General features: G+C 66.5%; 2 protein-coding genes across 7 annotated transcripts in view; one reads left to right on the top strand and one right to left on the bottom strand.

The window, feature by feature from the left end:
* Window positions 1–2,341: 2,341 nt before the first annotated feature.
* SLC29A4 (solute carrier family 29 member 4) lies at window positions 2,342–14,659 on the top strand. Its single transcript, XM_059699374.1, has 11 exons — window positions 2,342–2,544; window positions 5,758–5,948; window positions 6,353–6,478; window positions 6,699–6,812; window positions 8,016–8,144; window positions 9,387–9,461; window positions 11,064–11,308; window positions 11,736–11,877; window positions 11,967–12,154; window positions 12,743–12,983; window positions 13,706–14,659. Exons 2-11 carry the CDS (start codon window positions 5,768–5,770, stop codon window positions 13,846–13,848), a joined length of 1,584 nt encoding a protein of 527 aa, XP_059555357.1. The 5' UTR covers window positions 2,342–2,544; window positions 5,758–5,767; the 3' UTR covers window positions 13,849–14,659.
* Window positions 14,660–18,777: 4,118 nt separating this feature from the next.
* TNRC18 (trinucleotide repeat containing 18) overlaps window positions 18,778–25,188 on the bottom strand; it is a 77,193-nt gene continuing 70,782 nt past the window's right edge. For all 6 annotated transcript variants that reach the window (XM_059699362.1, XM_059699365.1, XM_059699364.1 and 3 more), the window contains 4 exons: window positions 23,300–24,600; window positions 20,756–20,992; window positions 20,526–20,600; window positions 18,778–20,165 (listed from right to left, as the gene is read on the bottom strand). In XM_059699362.1, the coding sequence (XP_059555345.1) occupies window positions 19,959–20,165; window positions 20,526–20,600; window positions 20,756–20,992; window positions 23,300–24,600 (1,820 nt within the window). In that variant the 3' untranslated portion in view covers window positions 18,778–19,958. The remainder of the gene's footprint in view (window positions 20,166–20,525; window positions 20,601–20,755; window positions 20,993–23,299; window positions 24,601–25,188) is intronic.

Here is a 25,188-nt window from a genome sequence, read left to right as displayed (position 1 = left end):
ACCCTGTTTGTGTCTGGAATCAATTCCCTGGGCTAGACTTTCTGGATCAAAGGGGGAGCATTTCTCAGGCCAATTTGCTTTCCAGAGGGTTGTTCCAGTTTGCACCCCAACCAGCATCTTAGCTTTCAAAACCCAGGTCCCGCACGCCCCCTCCTCCCAGTAAAAGGCCCAGGCTGGCCCCCTCCGCCCAGCTTCCCTCCTGGGAAGGCCCCTCCTCTGTCCCCTGCACCCGCCTTCCCTCTGTCTTGAGTTCGAGGAGTGTTTCTGGCCTCAGGAGTTCGCACTGGCTCCGTCCTCTGCCCGAACACCCCGGCCACAGACCTGCCCACAACGGGTGCCTCAGGCCTCTGAGCTCAAGTGTCACCTTCTCTGAGGGGCCTTCCTGACCCCTAGGCAGGCGCCCATCCCCAGTCACACACGACTATCCCGTCCATCACCGTCCAGCCCACCTGCCTGACTCCCTCCCAGGCCCCTGACGCTTCCTAAACGGACTGCCTGTTAATTGACAGGGTCCCGCCTCGCACAGACACCCCAGTGCGTCCCCTGCGTCTAAAACAGCGTCACATGCCCTGGCCGGTGAGGCTCGGGTGGCTGGCATCGTCCTAGGCACCAACCGAAAGGTTGCTGGTTTGATTCTGGGTCGGGGCACATGCCTGGGTTCTGGGTCCCATCCCCGGAGGGGGGTGTGCAGGAGGCAGCTGATCTGTGATTTCTCTCTCTCCCTCTCAAAAAATCTTTAAAATAATAAATAAATATAAATGATAAATAGATAAATAAAGCAGCGTGTTACACACACGAATAATTGTTACCCACACCCAGGACAGCTTGGTCTGGCTTCCGGCACCGCCTCCAGGCCCAAAGCAGCATCAGACTCATCCCTTTAAGTGCAATGACTTGGCTCTAACCGGTGTGGCTCAGTGGATAGAGCGTCAGCCTGCGGACTGAAAAGTCCCAGGTTCGATTCCAGTCACGGGCATGTACCTTGGTTTTGGACACATTCCTAGTGGGGAGTGTGCAGGAGGCAGCTGATCGATGTTTCTCTCTCATTGATGTTTCTAACTCTATCCCTCTCTTTTCCTCTCTGTAAAAAATCAATAAAATATATATATATTTTTTAAAAGAGTAATGACTTGGCCCTGGCCAGTTTGGCTCAGTGGGTAGAGCGTCAGTCTATAGACGGAAGGGTCAGATAGAGGGGACGGACCTCGGTTACAGGCTCCTCCCTGGTCTGGGCACGTGCAGGAAGGTGGCAACCAATCCAACACATGGATATTTCTGTCTTTCCCTCTGAAAACCATGGAAAAATACCCTCAGGTGAGGATTAAAAGTAATGACTTGGGTAAACTGGCCCAGAGAGCCGGGACACACCCCACCCGCGCACATAGGCCGACCCCATCAGACACTTCACTCCATCCCCGAATCGGGCACCCAGCTCGCAAACATGAGGCTCCTGCTGTGTGCCAGGCCGCCATGCCCCCGGGCCTCTACTCTGGGCGCCCAGGCTTCCAAGTTACGGGCACAGCCCTGTGAGCAGGTGCGGGCACAGCGCAGGCAGAGGCACGGGGGGTGGGGGGCCGGTTGGGGGGAGAGCTCCCGGGTGACGCTGGGCGGTCCAGGCGGGAGGAGGAGCTAGTCTGGTTGAAAGTGAGCGGAGGGCAGCGGGGTAGCAGCCCGCATGCACCTGTGGGAATCGCACCCAGGTGACCGCACTGGGTGGAGAGGGCACTCAGCTGACGCCCATGCACAGCCTCAGCCCCAGGCCGGCCGGGGGGCCCCGGGAGCCGGGGGGCCAGCCAGGGAGCACCGGGAGCCGGGGGGGCCGGCCAGGGAGCACCGGGAGACGGGGGGCCGGCCAGGGAGCACCGGGAGCCCCGGGGGCCAGCCAGGGAGCACTGATAGCCCGGGGGCCGGCCAGGGAGCATAGAGAGCCCGGGAGCCGGCCAGGGAGCACCGAGAGCCCCGGGGGCCAGCCGGGGTGCACCGGGAGCCGCCGCAGCCCCTAAACCTAACGGATCCCCGGGCCCCCAGCGCAGGGGCTCCCAAACTCTGAGTCTGCCCCCGGGAGACCTGTCCCGCTCAACTATCCCGCGCGGGAGCCTCCTCCCTGCGGACCTGGGGTCGGAGGGCGGGGGGTGGGGGGTCCAAGGCCTGGGGTTAGGGGGTGCCGGGCGTGCTAGGTCAGCCGCAGGTCACCGGGTCGCCGCCACTGCCCCCCTCTGGGGTCCGGGAGACTCAGCTGGGCCCCGCCCGCCTCTGCGGAGCCGCGGGGAGGGGAGGGGGGGGCGGGGGCAGGGGGGGAGGCGGGCGGGGCTCCGCGGGGGGCGGAGCGCGGGCCCCTGGCTGTGCTCGCCGCTGCCTCTGCGCCCCCGGGACGCGCACGCCGACCTGGGGGCCGGCCGACCGGGACCCACGCAGGACGCCCGCGGCGCCCGGCCCGAGGCGGGGCGCGGGGTGGGGGGCGCGGGCGCCCAGGGGTCCCGGCGCGGGGGCGACGGGCGCGGGCGGGTGCAGAGCGCCGGGGACCCCAGGCCGGGCCAGGCCGAGGTAAGCGGGGGCCGCGGAGGCGGCGGGCGGGCGGGGCGGCCGGGATGCGGGGACCTGTCGGAGCCTTTGTCTGCGGCGCGCGGCCCGCTCCGCCGGCTCGGCCGCCAAGTCCAGGGACGCGGGCACGTGACCCCGGGGACCCTAAGTCCCCACCCACGCCCCGTCCCGGGAAGGGGGGCCTCCCACCCCCGCCGCTCCAGCCCCCCGCCCCCCGCCCCCCATCAGCCCGGCTGCGAGCGCCCGCCCCGCCCTGGGAAGCGGCAGAGGCCGTGGCCCGGCCTGCCCTGCTCGGTCCGGGCGCCCCTCCTCCCGGGCACAGCACGGGCACGGGCTCAGGGTCCTCGCACCTGCAGTCCCCCCTGGCCCCCTCTCTCCCCTCGCCCTTCCCAGCGGCCCCCCTGTCCCGGCTCCTGGACAGGCCGCTGGCAGAGGCGGGGCCTGTGCGGGGAGGGGGGCGGGCACCTCGCAGGGGGGGGGGGTCTGCCCTTTGCGGGGCGCGGGCCTGGGAGCCAACTTTGTTGGGATGGGGCGGGGCAGACAGAGGGGGGCGGGGGGGGCGCGTGCTGTGAGCGCTGCAAACTGCGGGGACCAGGGTGGCGGCTCCTGGTCCAGCCCCGGCCAGCGCCAGGCCCGCGCAGCTCCCTGGGAGGCTCCGGAACGGGGTGACCCCGCATCTAAGCCCACTGTCCTTGGGCAGGATTGGGGGGCGGGCAGCAGAGAGCTCCTGGCCGGCCTGGGCACGGGGCGGGCAGCCAAGGGCGGCCAGCTGCCCAGCTGCATCCGGCTCTGAGGGTGGACCAGCCCCTGAGGGGTCAGCCTGGCCGGGGGTCCGGGCACCCCATACCTCACAGTGCCCGGGGCACACTCAGAGCCAGCATCCACTCAGTCACAGCGAAACCAGGGACCAGCGGGGGTCAGCGGGCACAAGCCCTGGGTGTGGCTCTGCTCAGCTGCCCACCCACAGAGAGAGGCAGGAGCCGGTTTGGGGACTGTGGGGCTGGGAGCCCGGGCCCTCACTGAGGCCGCCCTCCCTGGAGCCACCCCGCTCGGGAGGACGCCACCTTCCTCGGCCACAGCTGGGAGGTGGGGAAACTGAGGCCAGGGGTGGCCTGTCGTCTCTCAGGGCCCCCTGGGGGGGCACAGAGGGGGTCCCAGAGGGAGTGGGGGGCAGAGGAGAGCCCCGTCCAGTCTTGCCTCTTTCAGCCCCTGTGCTTGCTCTAAAGTTTAATTAAAGGGGGACGGGGGGAGGGGGAGGGGGCTGGGGCGACCTGAGGCTCTGAGCATGAGGACCGGGGAGGGGGGATTGGAGCCTGTGGCCCGGAGAGGTGGGGGCGCCTCCTCAGTGCACCCCCTGCTGCCACCTGCGCAGCCTGGCCCTGCCCCGGCCACAGTATGTTAGGGCCCTGGGCTAACGGCAGGGGAGCCAGGGCCCCCCTCCTCCAGGAGGGGCCTGGGGAGCGCGTGGGGATGGTGGCTGGGCCCCGTGTGTGCGGCCGCTGCCTGCTTCCTGCTGAGCCATCGCCTTCCCGGTGGCACAGCCTGCCAGCCAGACAGAGACCTCAGGCGGAGGCCAGGCGACACTGTCCGCGGGGTGTCTCCCGATCTGCTGAGCAGGCCCTGGGCCGGGTGTGGGGCCTCCATCCCGGCAGGCGGAGCCTGTGGTGGCCGCCGCCGCTCTGCCGCTGGCCCCTTCCTCGCCCCTCGCGTCTGCGGGGAAGCGGGTGGGCGCCGAGGTCTCCAGGCCTCCAGGGGGACCCTGCCCGAGGCCACAGTGATCCAAATCCGGGCCCAGCTCGCCCGGTGCCCTGCTCCGCCGGCCCCAGCTGTGGCGGAGGCCCAGGGCGGGGCTCGGGGAGAAGGGGTCCTGCGGGGGGTGTCTGGCTTCCCAGCCACCAGAGGGAGAAGGCCCCTCCCCTTGCCCACTGCTTGTGGTGCCCACCAGCTGGCCAGCCCCAGCTCGGGGGCAGAACTGCCCCACCCCTAGGACCAACCTGGAAGCAGGGACGGCCCTGGCGCCCGTAAAAGTCTATGGGGAGCCAGGAGAGGGGCACCGTGGGCAGCCCCTGGAGGCTAGGGAGTGGGTAAACTGAGGCAGGAGAGCTGAAGGAAATGCGCAGGCAGAAAGGGAGGTGAGGGATGCCCTGGCTGGTCGCTCAGTGGTTAGAGCGTCAGCCTGAGCACCAGAAGGTCACAGGTTCAAATCCCGGCCAAGGTCAAGGACATGTACCTGGATTGCAGGTTCCACCCCTGGCCCCAGTCAGGGCACGTGCAGGAGGCAGCCAGTCCTGTGTCTCTCACATCGATGTTTCTCTCTCTCTCTCTCCCCTGCTGCCTCCCGCCTTCCATTCTCTCTGAAAATCAAGGGAGAAAATATCCTCGGGTGAGGATTAACAAACAAAAAGGAAAGAGAGAGGGAGCGGGCTGAGCGCAGCTGTGGGCCCTCCTCGGAGGGCTTTGTGGTAACCCCGGGCACGTGGGGCCCCAGGACCCAGCGGTGCCGCTCTCAGGGCTGATGCCACGGTGCCCGTCTCTGCCACGATCATCTCCAGGGAGCACAATCCTCTTTGCGGTCAGATAAATGAGTGCGGTCATGAGAAACACAAGTTGATAAATATTTTAAGTAACAAACTGCCCCCCACACACACACACACAGGTGGGCAGGGCCAGGGGGGCAGGCGTGCACCGGCCTGTCTCCCCCTCGCCGATCAATTAGCTCCTTTCTTTCCTTCAAAGAGAAGGGCCGGCAGGTGTGAACTGAAGCAAGAGAAACGAAGGCAAGACCGAGGGGAGGACTTGCTGCCAGGGAAGGGGTGGCCCCTGAGCGGCCGTGACGGGTCCGTGTCCACAGGCCTGGGTTTGCCTCGGGGCTCCCGGCTTGACTGCCTGCGAGACCCGGGTGGCGGGGTGGGGTGTGCACCCCACTGCTTGCGCTCCTCGCTGTGGAGTGACGACGGCCCCTCCTCCCAGAGGGCCCTGGGGACCCTGTGTGCGTTCAGCAGTGTCTGCCCTGACTGCTCGCCAAGCCCTGGCATCAAACCCCCAAAACGCTCTCCCCCCGTCTATTTCCCGCCGCGCCCGCCTCCCCGGGCAGGCAGGGGACATGTGGGCGGAGGGCTCACCGCAGGGGGGGACAGCGAGGAGGCGGGTGCAGGCCTGGTGGCCGGGCAGCGGCAGGGCCTCCCCTCCGGGCCCTCAGCCCCCCTCTCTCCGCAGCCCGGGCGCCATGGGCTCCGTGGGCAGCCAGCGCCTCAAGGAGCCCGGCGCGGCGGGCAGGCCAGGCCGGAGCGTGGTGACGAGCTTCAGCTTCGACCGCTGCCAGCTGGAGGAGGAGGCGGCCGCGGGGGCAGCCCGGGGCCGGGACGGTGCGGCCAGGGGCGCCCCGATTCTCACGGACTCGGACTCCGGTGAGCGAGGTGCGGGGAGGTCTGTGTCTGGCCAAAGCGGGGGTGGCCCCGTGTGCCGGGCGGATAGGGGTGCCCTTCACCTCCGGCCGCCTCTCCAGGCGGGGACGGCGCCAGGCTGAGGGGCCCCTCTGGCTGGGGGCCTGGTCCGGGGGGAGGCACATGGCCCCTCATGAGCTGACCCGGGGTGCACTTCCATCTGGGGTGACGGGTCGCGGGGTCACTTCGCTGGCAGCAGGCGCCTCCCCCGTGGAGAGGGGAGCGGCCGCGAGGAGGGCGGCGGGAGGGGCCCAGGCCTGGTTCTGGCCCGGCCGCCTGCGCCTCTCTGAGCCCCGAGGAAACAGCCTGTGGGATCAGACTGCGGAGCGGGCGGCCGTGCGGGCTCACCTGCGCCTGGTCTCGGGCAGAGGGGCGGGCGCCCGACGACCGCTACCACGCCATCTACTTCGCCATGCTGCTGGCCGGCGTGGGCTTCCTGCTGCCCTACAACAGCTTCATCACCGACGTGGACTACCTGCACCACAAGTTCCCAGGTGGGTCCCGCCCGCCCGCTGCCCCGGGGCCCAGCCGCTCAGCCCCGCACCCCGCACCCCGCACCCCGCACCCCGCGGCCCGCGTGGGAACCCGGCTCGGCTGTGAGCTGCTGAGTGACGGGAGGGGGGGGGGGGCCGCCCCTCGGGCCAGCCTAGAGAGGAGGCGGCGCCTGGTGGGGGGGGCTGGGCTGGGCCCCCCTGAGCGCTGCTGCCCCCACAGGCACCTCCATCGTGTTCGACATGAGCCTCACCTACATCCTGGTGGCGCTGGCGGCCGTGCTGCTGAACAACGTGCTGGTGGAGCGGCTGAGCCTGCACACGAGGATCACGGCCGGTGCGCCCCGCCCCCCACTCACCCGCTTCCCCGCCCCCCACTCACCCGCTTCCCGCTCCCCACTCACCCGCTTCCCCGCCCCCCACTCACCCGCTTCCCCACACCCCACTCACCCGCTTCCCCGCCCCCCACTCACCCGCTTCCCCGCCCCCCACTCACCCGCTTCCCCGCTCCCCACTCACCCGCTTCCCCGCCCCCCACTCACCCGCTTCCCGCTCCCCACTCACCCGCTTCCCCGCCCCCCACTCACCCGCTTCCCCGCCCCCCACTCACCCGCTTCCCCGCCCCCCACTCACCCGCTTCCCGCTCCCCACTCACCCGCTTCCCCGCCCCCCACTCACCCGCTTCCCGCCCCCCACTCACCCGCTTCCCCGCCCCCCACTCACCCGCTTCCCGCCCCCCACTCACCCGCTTCCCCACACCCCACTCACCCGCTTCCCCGCCCCCCACTCACCCGCTTCCCCGCCCCCCACTCACCCGCTTCCCCGCACCCCACTCACCCGCTTCCCGCCCCCCACTCACCCGCTTCCCCGCCCCCCACTCACCCGCTTCCCCGCCCCCCACTCACCCGCTTCCCGCCCCCCACTCACCCGCTTCCCCACACCCCACTCACCCGCTTCCCGCCCCCCACTCACCCGCTTCCCGCCCCCCACTCACCCGCTTCCCCGCCCCCCACTCACCCGCTTCCCCACACCCCACTCACCCGCTTCCCCGCCCCCCACTCACCCGCTTCCCCGCCCCCCACTCACCCGCTTCCCCGCACCCCACTCACCCGCTTCCCGCCCCCCACTCACCCGCTTCCCCGCCCCCCACTCACCCGCTTCCCGCACCTCGCTCCTGCCTGCAACACGGGCCCCCCGGGAAGCGTGCAGGACTCTGTGGACACGAGGCCAGGCCCGTGGTGGGTGCCCCGCGCGCCGCGCATTGTCTGCGCCTGGGAGGTTTGTGGCCCTGGCGTCCGGGCCCAGCTCTCCCCTCGGCCTAGTCCGCGTCCCTTTCCCACTCCTCTCTGTTGACATCAGCTTCGAGGGCCGGCACCTCCTCCAGGAAGCCTTCCGGTGCCCCTCTTAGACCCCAAGGCATCCCAGCAACCCGGGTACGAAGGGCAGCGGCAGAGCGAGGGCACCTCCACCTGGCACGGCAGGAGAGGTGGGCGAGTGGAGCCCGCCCCACCCCCCGACCACTCCCGTCCCTCCCCCGCAGGCTACCTCTTGGCTTTGGGTCCCCTCCTCTTTATCAGCATCTGTGACGTGTGGCTGCAGCTCTTCTCCAGGCACCAGGCCTATGCCATCAACCTGGCCGCTGTGGGCACCGTGGCCTTTGGCTGCACAGGTAGGGGCCGGGGGAGGGAGGAGGGACAGGTGGGGGCCCTGAGCCTCTTCGTGTCCTTGGCCCATCCCGCCCCTGCCCCGTTGGCGTGGGAGGTGGGCGGCTCGGTCCCTCCCTCTCCCTCCTCCCAGCTTCAAGGCCCAGGGCTAAGGGCGCCTCAGCCAGGGAGCCATTTGGTGTGAATGAAACCAAGGCTGCTTTTTTTAAAATACGTTTTTTTATTATTATTATTGATTTCAGAGAGGAAGGGAGAGAGAGTTAGAAATATCAATGATGAGAGAGAATCACTGATCGGCTGCCTCCTCCACGCCCCACACTGGGGACCGAGCCCGCAACCCGGGCCTGTGCCCTGACCGGGAATCGAACCTCCTGGTTCATAGGTCGATGCTCAACCGCGTCGGCTGGGCAGACCAAGGCTTCTTGAGCTAATGTCCTCACCCGGGCGGGCACTCAGGTCTGTGTTAAGAGAACAAGTGCTGGTAGGTGACTGCTGAGCCTGCAGGCATCTCTTCGGTGATTCTGAGAGGCTCCAGAGTTCATCATGTTTAGAGACGCTGCAAGCCACACTGGGTCAGTCTGTTTCTTCTCGTTTCAATTAAACTGAATTTACAAAAAACAAGACAAAACCAAATCCAGTGCGGGTAGGAGCGGGCAGCCCCGCCTGCTCAGGGCTGCCCTGGGCGGGGATTTGCTCACTGCCCTGCCCCGCTCCCTGTCCCCGTGTCGGTGAGGATGAGAGAGGCTGTGCTGCAGCAACAAGTGAGCCAGAAAGCTCAGCAGCTGAAAAAACAAGACTTCTCTCTGGCTCTTGCTCCACATTCCACACGTGGATGGAACTCAGTCTCCAGCAACGCGGGCGGACAGTGGCCCCATCTGTACCGTGGGCCCCCCCCCGGTCGCCGCTGCGGGGGCAGAGAGACTGGGCATCCCCCGGGCTGTTCTCTGCCTTATGCAGAGGGAGCGTGTCATTTCATCGGGCAGACGGGTCAGGGCGCCCGGCTGCGCCGAGACAGGTGCGAGGGGGCAGGACACGCCCGCCTGGGGACGGAGCTGTTTCCCTGCCCAGCGAGGTGGCCGGGCCCCGCACCTCCGCCCCCAGCGGTGCTGACGGTGTCCTGTTGCCCGCGCCCGCGCCCGCGCCCTCGCCCTCGCCTGCAGTGTTCTCAACCGGGGGCGTGTGTTCCGCTGCAGGAGCTAGCGGTGTCATGGCCGCTCCCCTCTCTCTCCCTCTCTCTCTCTCTCAAGTGCAGCAATCCAGCTTCTACGGGTACACGGGGATGCTGCCCAAGCGGTACACCCAGGGGGTGATGACCGGGGAGAGTGAGTACGGGCAGCCCCGGGGGCGGGGGCTGGCGGGCACCGGGCTGCCCGGCCTCTGAGGCTCCTCCCAGGGTCACCAGCTCTGGGCCGGCCTGGCTGGGGCAGCCGTGTCACTGGGGAGCTGTGCCTCCAAGCGTGGGCCTGGGTCTGGGAGTGCCTACGCCTGCATGTGGTGTGCACTTTGTGTCAGCATGTGTGTGCGTGCACGTGTGTCTGTGTGCATGTGTGCGTCTGCATGTGTGTGTCTGTGTGCATGTGTGTATGTCTGCATGCATGTCTCTGTGTATGCATGTGTGTCTATGTGTGCGTGCCTGTGTGTGCCTGTGCCTGTGTGCGTCTGTGTGTATCTGTGTGTCTGTGGGCATGTGTGTCAATGTGTGTGTGCATGTGTGTCCGTATGCCTGCATGTGTGTCCGTGCGTGTCTGTGCATGTGTGTGTCCGTGCGTGTCTGTGCATGTATGTCTGTCTCTCTGTGTGTTTATGTGTGTGCATGTGTGCGCATGTGTGTCTGTATGTCTGCATGTGTGTGTCCGTGCATGTGTGTCCGTGTGTCTCTGTGCATGTGTGTCTATGTGCGTGTGTTTGTGTGTGTCTGCATGTGTGTCCGTTTGTGTCTGAGGGTAGCTCTCCTGTACCACAAGGGCTGCCACACCTCAGCACAGCTCTCCTCGGAGCAGCGGGCCCCCGAGCCACCCCGCCCGGCACCGCCCTTGCTTCTCAGACTCGCTTTCCCAGGCCCGCCACCCCCGCCCTAGGGCCGCTCTCGGAAGCGCCTGGGTCTGGGCGGCCTCCCTCCTCCCTGCAGGGCCAGGCCAGGGTCAGTCAGCTGCTCCCTTTCGGCTCCGCACACATGAGCCCACAGCGCCCCGCCCGCCGGCCGGCCCTGGGCCCTGCTGCCCCCCCACCATCCCCGCGGCTGTGCACCCTCTCTCCCCTGCCATCCCCGCTGCGCCCCCAGCAGGCACTTGGCCAGTGCTCCCGGGGAGTGAGCAGCCGTGTCGGGGAGGTGGTCTGGGTGGGCACGTGGTGGCAGCTCACTGCCTGTCTGGGGGCTGGGCAGCGCTGGGCGGACTGGAGTGGAGGCAGAGGGCCTGGTGCCCAGGCAGGAGAGGGGCCCATGGGTAGAGCAACCCAGGACCGGCAGGGCTGGGGGCGACTGTGCAGGGGGGCTCAGTGGGGGCTGGGTGTGCGGAGCTGAGGGGGGCTGAGGGGAGCTGTGCGGGGCTGAGGGGTGTGTGTGGGTGCTGAGGGGGGCTGAGGGGTGTGTGCGGGGGCTGAGGGGGGGTAGCGGGGGCTGAGGGGTGTGGGGGGGGCCTGAGGGGTGTATGGGGGGCTGATAGGGGTGGGGGGCTGAAGGGGGGTGCGGGGGCTGAGGGGGGTAGCGGGGGCTGAGGGGTGTGGGGGGGCGGAGGGGTGTATGGGGGGCTGAGGGGGGCTGTGCGGGGCTGAAGGGGGTTTGTGGGGGGCTAATGGGGGTGCAGGGGCTGAGGGGTGGGGGGCTAATGGGGGTGCAGGGGCTGAGGGGTGTGTGGGGGGGGTTAATGGGGTGCAGGGGCTGAGGGGGGCTGTGCGGGGCTGAGGGGAGCCCGGCCCTCCCGCAGGCACGGCGGGCGTGATGGTGTCCCTGAGCCGCATCGTCACCAAGCTGCTGCTGCGGGGCGAGCGCGCCAGCACCCTCATCTTCTTCCTGGTCTCCGCCGGCCTCGAGCTGCTCTGCTTCCTGCTGCACCTGCTGGTCCGGCGCAGCCGCTTCGTGCGCCACCACACGGTGCGGCCCCGCGACGGCCATGCGGGCCCCCGGGGCTACCGCGTGCACCACGACGTGGCCGCCGGGGACGTCTGCTTCGTGAGTCCCGCGTCTGGGGCGGAGGCTGCGTGGCCCGGGCCGCGGGTGCAGGACGCGGCTCAGGAGGCCGCCCCCTGGCGGGCGGGGCGGGGAGAGCGGGGCGTTCGCAGGGACGCTGACCCAGCGAGTCTCCCCCCTGGGCCAGTGAGCCCGGGACAGTCCCCCTTGGATCTCAGAGACCCCGAGGCGGGCAGAGGGCGGCGTGCTGGGAAAGGACGGGAACGGGGGGCCGCTTCCTGGTCCGGGGGTTCCCGAGGAGGCGCCCCAGGCTGAGACCCCGCGTGTGCCGGGGAGGGAGGCGTGCAGGGCCACGGGACCGGCACTGGGAACAGAGGGGAAAGCTGCGAGGCTCAGGCGGGAGGAGCTCTGTGTTGGGGAAGTAAGAGCAGCAGGGCCCCCCCAAACCCTGACACACCCCGTCCTCCAGGAGAACCAAGGCCCGGCCCTGGCCAACAGCGGGTCCCCGAAGGACAGCCCGGTCCACGAGGTGACCGCCGGCGACCAGGGAGCCTACACGCGCTTTGACGTGCCGCAGGCGAGAGTGGAGCGGAGCTGGCCCTCCTTCCGAGGTGGGGCCCGGCCGGCAGCGGCTCCTGTGGGTGGCGCCCGGGGGGGGGGGGTGCCGGGGGAGGGAGGGTGCTGACCGAGCCCCCCACAGCCCTGCTGCTGCACCGCTACGTGGTGGCCCGCGCCATCTGGGCCGACATGCTGTCCATCGCCGTGACCTACTTCATCACGCTGTGCCTGTTCCCCGGCCTCGAGTCCGAGATCCGGCACTGCGTGCTGGGCGAGTGGCTGCCCATCCTCGTCATGGCCGTGTTCAACCTCTCGGACTTCGTGGGCAAGGTGCGCGCCGCCCGGGGGTGGGGGGTCGCGGGGCGCAGGCCGTGGGAAGGGGGCAGGGAGGCCCTGGGCGGCGGCGCTGGCTCCTGGGTGTGCAGGTGGGAGCCCTGGTGGACCCCAGCCCGGCCCGGGTGTCAGGCGCCCGCGGCCTGCAGCTCCCGCCCTCCTGGCTGCCAGCTCTCTGACCAGGACCCCGAGGGCAGGGCCCGCGGACTCGGCTCGAGGAGCCAGAGGGCCTGAGCTGCGAGCGGAGGCGGTCAGTGTCCGGCCGGCCTGCGCGGCCTCGTCCGGGTGAATGGAGGACGCGGGGCTCCGAGGGGAGGCCGCTGGCCTGAGGCCGCACAGCTGGGGGTCTGAGAGCTCCCGCCTGTGCTCGGAGAGCGGCCTGACCCTCGGGGCCCGGTGACCTCCTTTCTCAAGCAGGTTCCAGAGCTGCACCCGAGAGGCCCCGCGGACTGCCCGGCCCCGCGCCGTGTTTGCATGGGTGCGGGCTCGGGGTTCCGGGGACCAGGCGGGACCGAGCCGGGACTGCCGGGCAGGAGGGCGTCGGGAGGCTGGGGTGCGGGGCCCACACGCCTGCTCCGCCCGCAGATCCTGGCGGCCCTGCCCATGGACTGGCGGGGCACGCACCTGCTGGCCTGCTCCTGCCTGCGCGTGGTCTTCATCCCGCTCTTCATCCTGTGCGTCTACCCCAGCGGCGCGCCCGCCCTGCGCCACCCGGCCTGGCCCTGCGTCTTCTCCCTGCTCATGGGCATCAGCAACGGCTACTTCGGCAGCGTGCCCATGATCCTGGCCGCCGGCAAGGTGGGGCCCCGGCAGCGGGAGCTGGCAGGTAGGCCGGCCAGGCGGGGCCCCCGGGGCCCATGGAAGCCAAGGCCACGGCCCACGGCACCCTCAGGGCTCGCTGCTGCGGGATAGTCCTCCCGCGTTCACCCCGCAGCTGCGGTGAGGCCGCTGAGCCCCGGGCGCTGTCCTGCGTGCTGGGGGCACGGTGGTGACAGAACTCGATCCTGCGCTTCGCGCGCTGACAGTCGGGAGACAGACAACCAAGAACGACAGACAATAACGCAGAGAAAGGGGCTGGCGAGTCGGGCGGGGGGCTCCCGGCAGGCTTCCCTGAGCAAAGGCCTGTGACCTGCAAGGGAAGAGCCCGTGTAGGCCCCGGGGCGGGGGCCTGGGGGCGGGGCGGGGCGGGGCCTGGGAGGAGCGCTGGGTTCTGAGTGGACCATGGTCCTGCACAGCCGGTGGTTGGGACGCGGTTGTGGGGGTGGTTGGGGGGGTAAGAAAGGGACAGGGGAGCAGAAGGACTCCAGTTTGGGGCCGATGCTTAAGGCAAGGCCATCAGCTGAGGTGGAGGGAGCGTGGGTGGGGAGGGCGCCAGGGCTGGGCCCACGGGTGACAGTCCTCGCAGGGCCCTCCCCGGAGCGGCCTGGTCACCGCGTCCCTGGGTGCCGGTCTCGGCCCAGCCCTTGGCGGAGGGGCTGCGTGGGATTGGGTTGTGGGGGTGCGCCCGGCGGCCGGGTCCCGGGCGCTCAGGTCCGCTCCGGTCCGCAGGGAACACCATGACCGTGTCCTACATGACGGGGCTGACGCTGGGCTCGGCCGTGGCCTACTGCACCTACAGCCTCACCCGGGGCGCCCACAGGGGCTGCCTCGAGACCTCCGCCACCAACGCCTCCCTCCCCGCCGGCCTCTGAGCCGGGGCCAGCCCTGCCCCTGCCCCTGCCCCTGCCTGCGGGGCCCGGCCTCCTCCTGTGCCAACATCGCCACCCGCCTGGGCGCACCCGCCCGTCACTGCGGCCCAGGGTCCCGCCAAGGTCTTAGAGCCGCAACTCTCAATGCTGAGCCTGGACTCGCCCACACTGTGCCCTGTGCCTCACGCCGCTCTCCCCGCCGCTGTGCCCACGGCTCCGTGAGTCTCAGCCGTCCCCCCGGGAGAGCAGTCACCAGCCAGCGTCCCTCCTGGCGACCCCAACCCCAGGTCAGCTCTGAGGGCCCCCCTCCATCGCCCCAATCACATCACCACCGCACCCCAGCCAGCCCTTCACCTGGGCCCTCCGCCCCCAGCCTTAGCCCTGGCTTTCCTGGACCCCGGGTTTGCTGGGAGGACCAGGACCTCCGGGTCTGAGTGTCAGACCACAGTCTGTGCCAGCCTGGACCCCCAGGACCCCTCCCTCACCCGGACCCCACCTGATGCCACGGGCCTGGGGGTCCGCCTGCCCTGGGACCTGCTCCTCCGTCCTCTGATACAGGACAGAGTGGGGGGGCCCACCCCTGGCTGAAGTCAACTCCAGCCCTAAGCCTTGACCCCCATCCAGCAAAGCCCAGGGAGGCCCCCCCCCCAGCCAGGACCCCCTGGGGCTCTAGGTTGGCTCAGTACAAGTTAAGGGGACTCCGGGGTGTCGGCCTGCCCTCCACACCCACCGCACTGCGTGGCGACCGCCCCCCGCTGTGTCCCACCCCGTCTGTCACTAACTACCGCACTGGCCATTAAACGATGAAGCAGAACCTGCTGCTGCGTCTGAGAGGCGTTGGGGGGGGGGGGCTGGGGGAGGGGCCGGCAGGACAAGGCCCCCCGCAGAGCTGGGACCCAGTCTTCCACCTGGGAAGTGACCCGCCTGCACCCCAGCCGAGTTTCTAGGAGGGGGCGGGGACAGGGGTGGAGGAGGTCCCCACGCCTGGCCGCCTGGACAGGTGTGTGGGGAGGCGGTGGAGGCTGCAGACATTTGGGGTTCGAAGGCCCTCAGTCAGGGAAACGGCCACACACCCCCCACCCCCACCCCCACCCCCACCCCGTGCAGGAGCAGAAAGACAAAGGCAGCTGGCCCTGCCCCTGCCCCTGAGACGTAGAACCGGGACCCGCGAGGAGCGCCGGCTGTGCTGATCTGCGCGACTGAACAAACGCCCATTCTGTTCTGTGCGCCTCCTCCAGGGCGGGGCTGCAGCGTCCGCCTCTGCGTGTGGGTCCCTTGGGAGGAGAAGTGGGGAGGCGGCCGGCGGAGGGGGGAGGGGGGGGTGCGGCAACCACGTGGGCCACGGCCGGGCGGGCGGGGGCCGCCAGGGGGCGCCGGCGCACCGCTGCTCCCGTCTCTGGGTGCGGGAGGGCCGCGACCACCCGAGACTCTGGACCGAGCCGCTCCCAGGCCTCAGGCCGGGGGTCTGCCCCCCATCTGCCGGCTCAGGGCCACTCAGGCCCCCCGCCCCGGCTGCAGCGGGAGCGTGGCTGGGCGCTCAGCCCCAAATGAAAGGGAGGGGGAGCTGCAGGCCGCCCCGCTCTGGCCTGAGACCCTGCGGCTGATGGCCGTCCAGTGGCCGCGTGCCGCCTGCTGGTCACGGGCTTTCCTCTCATTCAAATGAACGCCCCGCGCAGCGCAGGGGACACCGGCTCCTGCCCCGCCCGCTGCCCAGGCCCCCCCAGCCCAGAGCCCGCAGGCAACGCGCTTTCCAACTACAGCTTTTCCTTTTCTTTCTTTTTATGAAAAAGTTCCCACAGAATTCGCCAACAAACAAAATTCCAACAGAAACTAAAGAAAAAGTTAAACAATAAAAATAAATAAATAAAAAAAATTCCCCCAAAAGATAAAATGGAAGTCTGTCTTTTCGTTCCCTTAAGATTGTTTGGTCGAGTTAGGGTTAGGAATAGTGTTAGGGACAGGAAAGGGATAGGGTTAGGGTTAGGGTTAGGGTTAGGGACAGGGATAGGGTTAGGGATAGGGATAGGGATAGGGTTAGGGATAGGGATAGGGATAGGGATAGGGTTAGGGTTAGGGACAAAGTTAGGGTTAGAGTTAGGGTTAGGGACAGGGATAGGGTTAGGGTTAGGGTTAGGGATAGGGATAGGGTTAGGGATAGGGATAGGGATAGGGTTAGGGATAGGGATAGGGATAGGGATAGGGATAGGGTTAGGGATACGGTTAGGGATAGGGTTAGGGATAGGGATAGGGATAGGGATAGGGTTAGGGATAGGGTTAGGGATAGGGTTAGGGATAGGGATAGGGTTAGGGATAGGGATAGGGTTAGGGTTAGGGACAGGGACAGGGATAGGGTTAGGGATAGGGATAGGGTTAGGGTTAGGGTTAGGGATAGGGTTAGGGATAGGGTTAGGGATAGGGATAGGGATAGGGTTAGGGTTAGGGTTAGGGTTAGGGATAAGGATAGGGTTAGGGTTAGGGTTAGGGACAGGGATAGGGTTAGGGATAGGGATAGGGTTAGGGTTAGGGACAGGGACAGGGATAGGGTTAGGGATAGGGTTAGGGTTAGGGTTAGGGATAGGGTTAGGGATAGGGTTAGGGATAGGGTTAGGGATAGGGTTAGGGATAGGGATAGGGATAGGGTTAGGGTTAGGGTTAGGGATAGGGTTAGGGATAGGGATAGGGATAGGGATAGGGTTAGGGTTAGGGTTAGGGTTAGGGACAGGGATAGGGTTAGGGATAGGGATAGGGTTAGGGTTAGGGACAGGGACAGGGATAGGGTTAGGGATAGGGTTAGGGATAGGGTTAGGGATAGGGATAGGGATAGGGTTAGGGTTAGGGTTAGGGTTAGGGATAAGGATAGGGTTAGGGTTAGGGTTAGGGACAGGGATAGGGTTAGGGATAGGGATAGGGTTAGGGTTAGGGACAGGGACAGGGATAGGGTTAGGGATAGGGTTAGGGTTAGGGTTAGGGATAGGGTTAGGGATAGGGTTAGGGATAGGGTTAGGGATAGGGATAGGGATAGGGTTAGGGTTAGGGTTAGGGATAGGGTTAGGGATAGGGATAGGGATAGGGTTAGGGTTAGGGTTAGGGTTAGGGTTAGGGATAAGGATAGGGTTAGGGTTAGGGTTAGGGTTAGGGATAAGGATAGGGATAGGGTTAGGGTTAGGGACAGGGATAGGGTTAGGGATAGGGATAGGGTTAGGGTTAGGGACAGGGACAGGGATAGGGTTAGGGTTAGGGTTAGGGATAGGGTTAGGGATAGGGTTAGGGATAGGGTTAGGGATAGGGTTAGGGATAGGGATAGGGATAGGGTTAGGGTTAGGGTTAGGGTTAGGGTTAGGGATAGGGTTAGGGATAGGGATAGGGATAGGGTTAGGGTTAGGGTTAGGGTTAGGGTTAGGGATAAGGATAGGGTTAGGGTTAGGGTTAGGGATAAGGATAGGGTTAGGGTTAGGGACAGGGACAGGGATAGGGTTAGGGATAGGGATAGGGTTAGGGTTAGGGATAGGGTTAGGGATAGGGTTAGGGATAGGGTTAGGGATAGGGATTGGGATAGGGTTAGGGTTAGGGTTAGGGATAGAGTTAGGGTTAGGGTTAGGGTTAGGGTTAGGGTTAGGGTTAGGGTTAGGGTTATGGTTAGGGACAGGGATAGGGATAGGGATAGGGATAGGGTTAGGGTTAGGGTTAGGAATATGGATAGGGATAGGGATAGGGTTAGGGATAGGGTTAGGGACAGGGATAGGGATAGGGATAGGGTTAGGGTTAGGGTTAGGGATACGGATAGGGATAGGGATAGGGATAGGGTTAGGGTTAGGGTTAGGGATACGGATAGGGATAGGGATAGGGATAGGGTTAGGGTTAGGAATATGGATAGGGATAGGGATAGGGATAGGGTTAGGGATAGGGTTAGGGACAGGGATAGGGATAGGGATAGGGTTAGGGTTAGGGATAGGGATAGGGATAGGGTTAGGGATAGGGATAGGGTTAGGGTTAGGGATAGGATTAGGGATAGGGTTAGGGTTACGGATAGGGTTAGGGTTAGGGGTAGGGGTAGGGTTAGTGATAGGGTTCTGGATATGGATAGTGTCAGGGTTAAGCTTTTACTATTCTAGTTATGGTTAGGGCTGATCACTGTCGTCCTTTATTTAACCTCTCTAACTTCCTGTTGCCGCTACATGCTCCATGGTACATCCAAGCTCAGAATGCCACCAGTGTTCTGTGCGCTGGTTGTCAGGCAGGTCCTTCTAGGCTCAGGCTGGGAGTTGACCTCTGGGAGAGGATGGGGCAACGCCAGGACCAGGGCCCAGCCTGTGCTGACCACTGCAGGGAACCCCACTCCATCCCGCAGAGCCCAGGGCCACTCAGACCAGAGCATCGTCTTCAGGTGTGAGCCTGGCTGGGAGCTCTGTTTCAAATATAAGTAAAGAGACATGAGCCCTGGCCAGTGTTGCTCAGTGGCTAGAGCATTGCCCTTGGTCTGCAGGGTGCTGGTTCCATTCCAGTCAGGGCACGTGCTCCAACTGCGGGCTGGGTCTCCAGTAGGGGGCATGCCAGCCGACTCTCACTCTCTCTCATCATTTATGTTTGTCTCTCTCTCTCCCTCATCCTCTCTGAAATCATTAAAAATGTATTTTTTTTAAAAAAAAGAAAGAACAAGAAAATGCAGGCCCCACCCCACTCTGACCCGGAGAACTTCCTGGCCTGATGGACGGTATAGTAGCCGCTAGCAACGCCCTGCTTTTTACCTGTGGGAATCATGGCTGGTGCAACTGACAAACTTTTGCTTTCCTTTCATTTAAATTAACGCCAATGTGAATAGTGGCCAGCGGACACCAGCCCCTGTGCCCTGAAAGGCCAGCGCCCCCCGCCACCCCCAGCGCCACCCCCTGCGGAGCCCGCCAGCCCCCAAAGGAACCACTCCAGACAACGCGCTTTCCAATTACAGCTTTTTCTTTTCTTTTTTGCTTTTTATGAAAAAGATCACACAGAATTCGCCAACAAACAAAATTCCAAAAGAAACTAAACAAATTAAACAATAATTCCCCCAAAAGATAAAACCGAAGTCTGGCTTTTCTTTCCCTTAAGATTGTCTGGACAGGCCTCCGTCCCCGGAGGGCGGGGCTAAGTGCTCTGCAGGCCGCCCTGGGGCTCTGGGCCCCTCAGCCTCTGCTCTCTCCAACTCCTCCCTGTGGGGGCGCGTACAGTACACCTGGGCCGGGGCGGGGGGGGCGGGGGGTGTGCTTGGGACAAGGGGGGCCCGTGAAGCTGGGTGCTAGACACTCACAATCTAACAGGAAATAAAAAATAATATTCTGCACGTCAGAATGTGTTCGCTTTTTTTTTTTATAATTTCATAGCTATTTTTTCACAGTTTTAAAAAGTTTATATTTATATATATTTATATATATTTATCTTTATATATAATTAAAAAGTGGACTCCATTTAAGGGTGTATGATACAGGGGAACGTCTCGGTACAATAAAACTGTACAGGTAAGAACTGCCGCCTCCCTCGGGCTGGCCGCCAGGGTTTCAGCACCATGGGGTTGTCTGTAGTGTGAGGGTCTGCACCAGGCGGGTGGGCCCTGGCCGGGGTCTCAGGGCACGCAGCCCCCTCCGCCTGGCGCCTGGCCGACGCTCGGGCGCCTCACCTGGCTTTGTCCCCAAGTCCAGGGCATCCTGAGAGGGTAGGGGGCCGGGCCCCTGGCAGGTGCCCAGCGCAGGCCTGGCCTGGTCAGTGAGGCTGGTGGGCGGCGGGAGGCTGAGGGTGGGCTCCACGTTGAGGGGGCCGGGCACGGGGAGCCTCGGGGGGACTCACAGCGGCCGGAACCGCAGAGCGAGTGTCAGTTTGGTTCCGCGAAGCGCCCTCTCAGTCCGAGTCAGCGGGGGAGCGGGGTCCCGGCCAAGTGCTTCCGAGGGGATGGAGGCGCGGCCCTGGGGCCGGGCAGAGCCACACCCTGGCCGCGGAGAGGGGCCCCCTCTTGGGAGGCACCGAGGGGGTCGGAGAGGGGGCTGGAGACGTGTGCACACGTGTGCACACATGCATGCATACGTGTCCATGGCACACGCGCACGCACACCGCGCCCGCCCGCGTGGCAGCGGCGCGGCCGGCGCTCAGCAGAGCACGGGCACGCCGTCCGTGGAGAAGATCATGCCGGTGGTGGGCTCGTAGGTGCCCGCCAGGTAGTACAGGCCCTCGCTGTCCTGGTGCTTCTTGGTCTTGAGCATCTGCTCGTACTGCTCCAGGCCCACCACCAGGCACTTGTGCGACACAGTCTGCACGTCGTTCTCGTCCACGTGGGAGGACTGGTACAGGGCGCGCTGCGGGGGGGGGGGGGGGGCGTCAGGGAGACCTGCCCGGACCCGGGCGCGCGGGGCAGACACCCCGAGACAGAGACCCGGGAGGGGCCGCGGGCTAAGGGGGACCCAGAGCCTGAGGGAGACCCAGAGACATGAGACTGGGAGGCAGAGACAAAGGAGCGAACACAGAGAACACAGGCGATCAAAAGGCAGAGACTGAGAGACGGAAAGAGAGACAGACAGGCACCACGGGACAGACCTGACACCCAGGGACAGACCAGGACACAGCGCTGAGCTGACGGCACTGGGACCGCCCTGGCCGGGGCGAGGGTCCGAGGGGGGCCCGGCCCCACCCCCCACCCCTGCCCCGCGCCCTCCTACCTCCATGAAGTCCTTCCTCTGGCTGGAGGCTCGCAGCGCGGCCGGGAGGCTGCGGCCGGACTTCGGGTCCCAGTGCTGCATGGCAGAGGCGGGCAGTGTGAGCCGGGCCCCACTGACCCCCCCCTCCGGGTTGCCCCCCCTGCCCTCACCGATCCCACCCCCGGGGCTGCCCCCCACCTCACTGACCCCACCCCCGGGCTGTGCCCCCCTCACCCCCTCGCTGTGCCCACCTGGCCCTCGTGCAGGCGCCGGCCCGGGCTGGTCTCCTCCGGGTGGTAGAACCACTTGACGCGCACCACCATGTTGCTGCCCCAGGACTCCCACATGCTCTGGATGCGGCCGATGTAGGGCAGGTTGGGGCGGCCGGCCGACAGGAACACGGCGCAGTCCCCGATGCGGATCATCTCCTTGCCGCGCACGATGGCCTTGTAGAAGAGCTTGCGGGCCTTGCCCTTCATGCCGCGGCGCTGCGGACACGGCAGCGGTCAGCGCACCCAGCTCTGCCCGCCCGCCGCCTCAGCCCCTCCTCCAACCTGGGGGCCTGGGGGGGGGGAGCCAGCCCCCCGATGGCTGATGGGGACACCCCCTCATCCCTCTAACAGGGACTTATTTAAACGGAGCGTGCTCCGCTGAGGGACTGGCGGCCGTTCCAGAGCAGCGCTGGCCAAGATGCCTCGAGGCCCGCACACTCCACGCCTGCTGTGGGCCCAGCCTGCGCTGACCCCCAACTTCCAGACGGGACAGCGAGGTGTGGGGAGATGCGGGGCCTCATGGCTGGGCACCTAACAGCACATCCCTCAGCTCCCAGGGCTGCCTCAGGGGCACAGAGCACCCCCAGGGCTGCCTCAGGGGCACAGAGCACCCCCAGGGCTGAGCCTCAGGGACACAGAGCACCCCCAGGGCTGCCTCAGGGACACAGAGCACCCCCAGGGCTGCCTCAGGGGCACAGAGCACCCCCAGGGCTGCCTCAGGGGCACAGAGCACCCCCAGGGCTGCCTCAGGGGCACAGAGCACCCCCAGGGCTGCCTCAGGGACACAGAGCACCCCCAGAGCTGCCTCAGGGACACAGAGCACCCCCAGGGCTGCCTCAGGGGCACAGAGCACCCCCAGGGCTGCCTCAGGGGCACAGAGCACCCCCAGGGCTGCCTCAGGGACACAGAGCACCCCCAGGGCTGCCTCAGGGGCACAGAGCACCCCCAGGGCTGAGCCTCAGGGACACAGAGCACCCCCAGGGCTGCCGCAGGGGCACAGAGCACCCCCAGGGCTGCCTCAGGGGCACAGAGCACCCCCAGGGCTGCCGCAGGGACACAGAGCACCCCCAGAGCTGAGCCTCAGGGACACAGAGCACCCCCAGGGCTGCCTCAGGGACACAGAGCACCCCCAGGGCTGCCTCAGGGACATAGAGCACCCCCAGGGCTGCCTCAGGGGCACAGAGCACCCCCAGGGCTGCCGCAGGGACACAGAGCACCCCCAGAGCTGAGCCTCAGGGGCACAGAGCACCCCCAGGGCTGCCTCAGGGACACAGAGCACCCCCAGGGCTGCCTCAGGGACATAGAGCACCCCCAGGGCTGCCGCAGGGACACAGAGCACCCCCAGAGCTGAGCCTCAGGGACACAGAGCACCCCCAGGGCTGCCTCAGGGGCACAGAGCACCCCCAGGGCTGCCTCAGGGGCACAGAGCACCCCCAGAGCTGCCTCAGGGGCACAGAGCACCCCCAGAGCTGAGCCTCAGGGACACAGAGCACCCCCAGGGCTGCCTCAGGGACACAGAGCACCCCCAGGGCTGCCTCAGGGGCACAGAGCACCCCCAGAGCTGCCTCAGGGACACAGAGCACCCCCAGAGCTGCCTCAGGGGCACAGAGCACCCCCAGGGCTGCCGCAGGGGCACAGAGCAGCACTGACATCAACCCCGAGGCAAGGCCGCTCCCCAGGGGCTCACACCGAATTGTTTTGCTTAAACCGGAGAAACCCCCACGCTAACTGCCTCCGCATGCAGCTGTCGCCTTTCTACCTTGAATCCCCGGGACCCTGCTGGTGGCGGCTTTTTGATGCCCTTGACACTAACGCTTGTGTCCTACAAATGCTCACATCCTCTCCATTCAAGGCCCAGCGCGAGCTGACTCCGGGTGAGATGGCTGCGGAGGCTGCTGAGCCGGCTCGGCTCTGACACCAGTTATGTTTCCGGCACTGAGAGGCTATGCCCTGCCCAGACCCCACCCTGGCCACGAGGGTCCCCTGTGGGAGCCTCCCCCCTCCGCCGGGCACAGGACGTGGTCTGGCCAATCCTAACCCCCCCTCCTGCGCTGTGATGAGCTCAGAGGTGGGCTCAGAACCCAAGCCAAGGCCCTGGGCCAACTTCAGCATGAGCCCCGGGGGATTCCTCGTGTCCGGCTAAGCGGGCAGAATGCGGGCCGGAAGCGACTGCTGCCCAGGAGGGGCGGGGCTGCTGGGAAAGACCAGGACGAAGGAAGGACAGAGAAACAGGCCTGGAGCACGGACGGATCCGAGAGGAGGCTGAGGACAGCCTTCAGGTCCCTGGATCCAGCCGTACCTGAAGTCCACCCCCTTGACTTTTCTGTCAGAGGCCCACAGGCTGGGTGCCGTGCTCTGCAGCAGCAGAGCCTCAGCGACACGAACACTGGGCCCTGCCAGTGGCAGATGCTAAAGTGAGGACCAGCCCAGCCCAGGGGAAGGACAGCGATGTGCCTGTCCTTGGCGCGGGCAGAGTGCCCGTGGGGCAGAGCACCAGGGAGCCGGGTCTGAGTGGCGGGCTACCTGGGTGGGCTTGCCGAACCACTTCCAGAGCTGCCGGGCCGGCAGGAAGGCGGCAATCTTGGGCCGGTTCTCCACCGACGGCAGGCGCTGCCGCTTGGCCAGCTCCTTGGTGGTCGGGAGGTGGACGCCCTCCCTCTTCTTGGGTCGGCTCTTGGCCCCAGGCCCGGCCTGAGCCTTGGGCTGCGGGGGCTGCGGTGGGGGGGCCTGGGGCTGGGGCTGGGGCGCCTTCTTGCCGGGAGAGTGGGCCGAGGAGCGCGCCTTGCCGGCCTGCTTGGGCGCCTTGCTGGGGAGGGCAGGCGGGGCCGAGGGGCCGGCCGCAGGGGCAGGGGCCGCCTCGTCGTCGGAGCTACAGGAAGACTCGTCAGTGGTGGATGAGGACGAAGAGGACGATGATGATGACGACGATGACGACGATGATGATGACGACGATGATGACGATGAAGATGAGGAGGAGGAGGAGGAAGAGGAGGAAGAGGATGAGGAGGAGGAGGAAGAGGAGGAGGAAGAGGAGGAGGAGGAGGAGGAAGAGGAGGAGGAGGCCCTGGAGCTGGAGGCGGTGCAGCCACGGCCGCCACCCTGGCCATCCTCCTCGCCCTCAGTCTCTGAGCTGCTGCCACTGCCGCTGTCGCTGCTGCTGCTGCTGCTGCTCTCCGACTCCTCGGCCCCGTCCTGCTCAGCCTGGCCCTTGTCCGGGCTCTTGGGGACCCCCGAGTCCTCAAACGTGAGCCCGGCCCCCGGCTCCTGGGCCAGGCCGCCATCCCCAGCCTTGGGCCGGGCCGCCTTGGGCTCGCTGCTGCCCGCGGCCGGGGCGTAGCTGCCCAGCCCCAGGAGGCCCTTGGGCTCCGGGCGCCCGGCCCCCGGCTCCTCCCGAAGCAGCGCCTCCTTGGCCTTCTTGCTCTTGGGGGACGTGACCCCCTCGTGGTCCAGCTTGACGAGCAGCTCGGCCTCCTCCCCGGGCCTGCGGGCGCCCTTGCCGGCCGCCTCCTCGGCCGCCCGGGCCTTCTTGGGCTTGGGGCGGGTGGCGGGCATGGTGACGGGCGCGGCGACGAGGGGGGCGGGGGCCGGGGCCGGGGCGGGGGCTGGCAGCTCCCCAAAGGGCTCGGGAGCTGGGCAGTTAGTGAAAGTGGACGGCACGGGGCTGGGCTGGGGGGCTGCTGGGCGAGCCTTGGGGGCTTTGGTCCGCTTGTCCACAGGCTCTGGGGGGCTCTTCTTGGAACTTGGGGTGCTGCCTGGCTCCAGGGCCAGCGGGGCACTGGGAACCTCCTCCGCTGGGCCCCCCTCCTCCAGGGCAGCAGGTCTGTCTGGAAGAGAGGAGGCGGCACAGGTGAGGCAGGCCGGCCTCCCAGCCTGAGAGCCCTGCCACCCCGCGCAGCCGGCTCCCGAGCTCGGCCTGACCCACAGCATGGCCCCAAGTGTCCGGGAGCCTCGGCTCAGCCTGAAGCTCTTTCCTGCAGGCTCTGGAGCACTCACACCTGGAGCGCACACACCTGGAGCGCTCACACCTGGAGCGCACACACCTGGAGCGCTCACACCTGGAGCGCACACACCTGGAGCGCTCACACCTGGAGCGCACACACCTGGAGCGCTCACACCTGGAGCGCTCACACCTGGAGCGCTCACACCTGGAGCGCTCACACCTGGAGCGCACACACCTGGAGCGCACACACCTGGAGCGCTCACACCTGGAGCGCACACACCTGGAGCGCTCACACCTGGAGCGCACACACCTGGAGCGCTCACACCTGGAGCGCACACACCTGGAGCGCTCACACCTGGAGCGCACACACCTGGAGCGCTCACACCTGGAGCGCTCACACCTGGAGCGCTCACACCTGGAGCGCTCACACCTGGAGCGCACACACCTGGAGCGCTCACACCTGGAGCGCTCA

Source organism: Myotis daubentonii, chromosome 5 (genome assembly GCF_963259705.1).
Source record: "Myotis daubentonii chromosome 5, mMyoDau2.1, whole genome shotgun sequence".
NCBI classification, from domain to species: domain Eukaryota; kingdom Metazoa; phylum Chordata; class Mammalia; order Chiroptera; family Vespertilionidae; genus Myotis; species Myotis daubentonii.
This window is presented reverse-complemented; position numbering and strand designations above follow the sequence as displayed.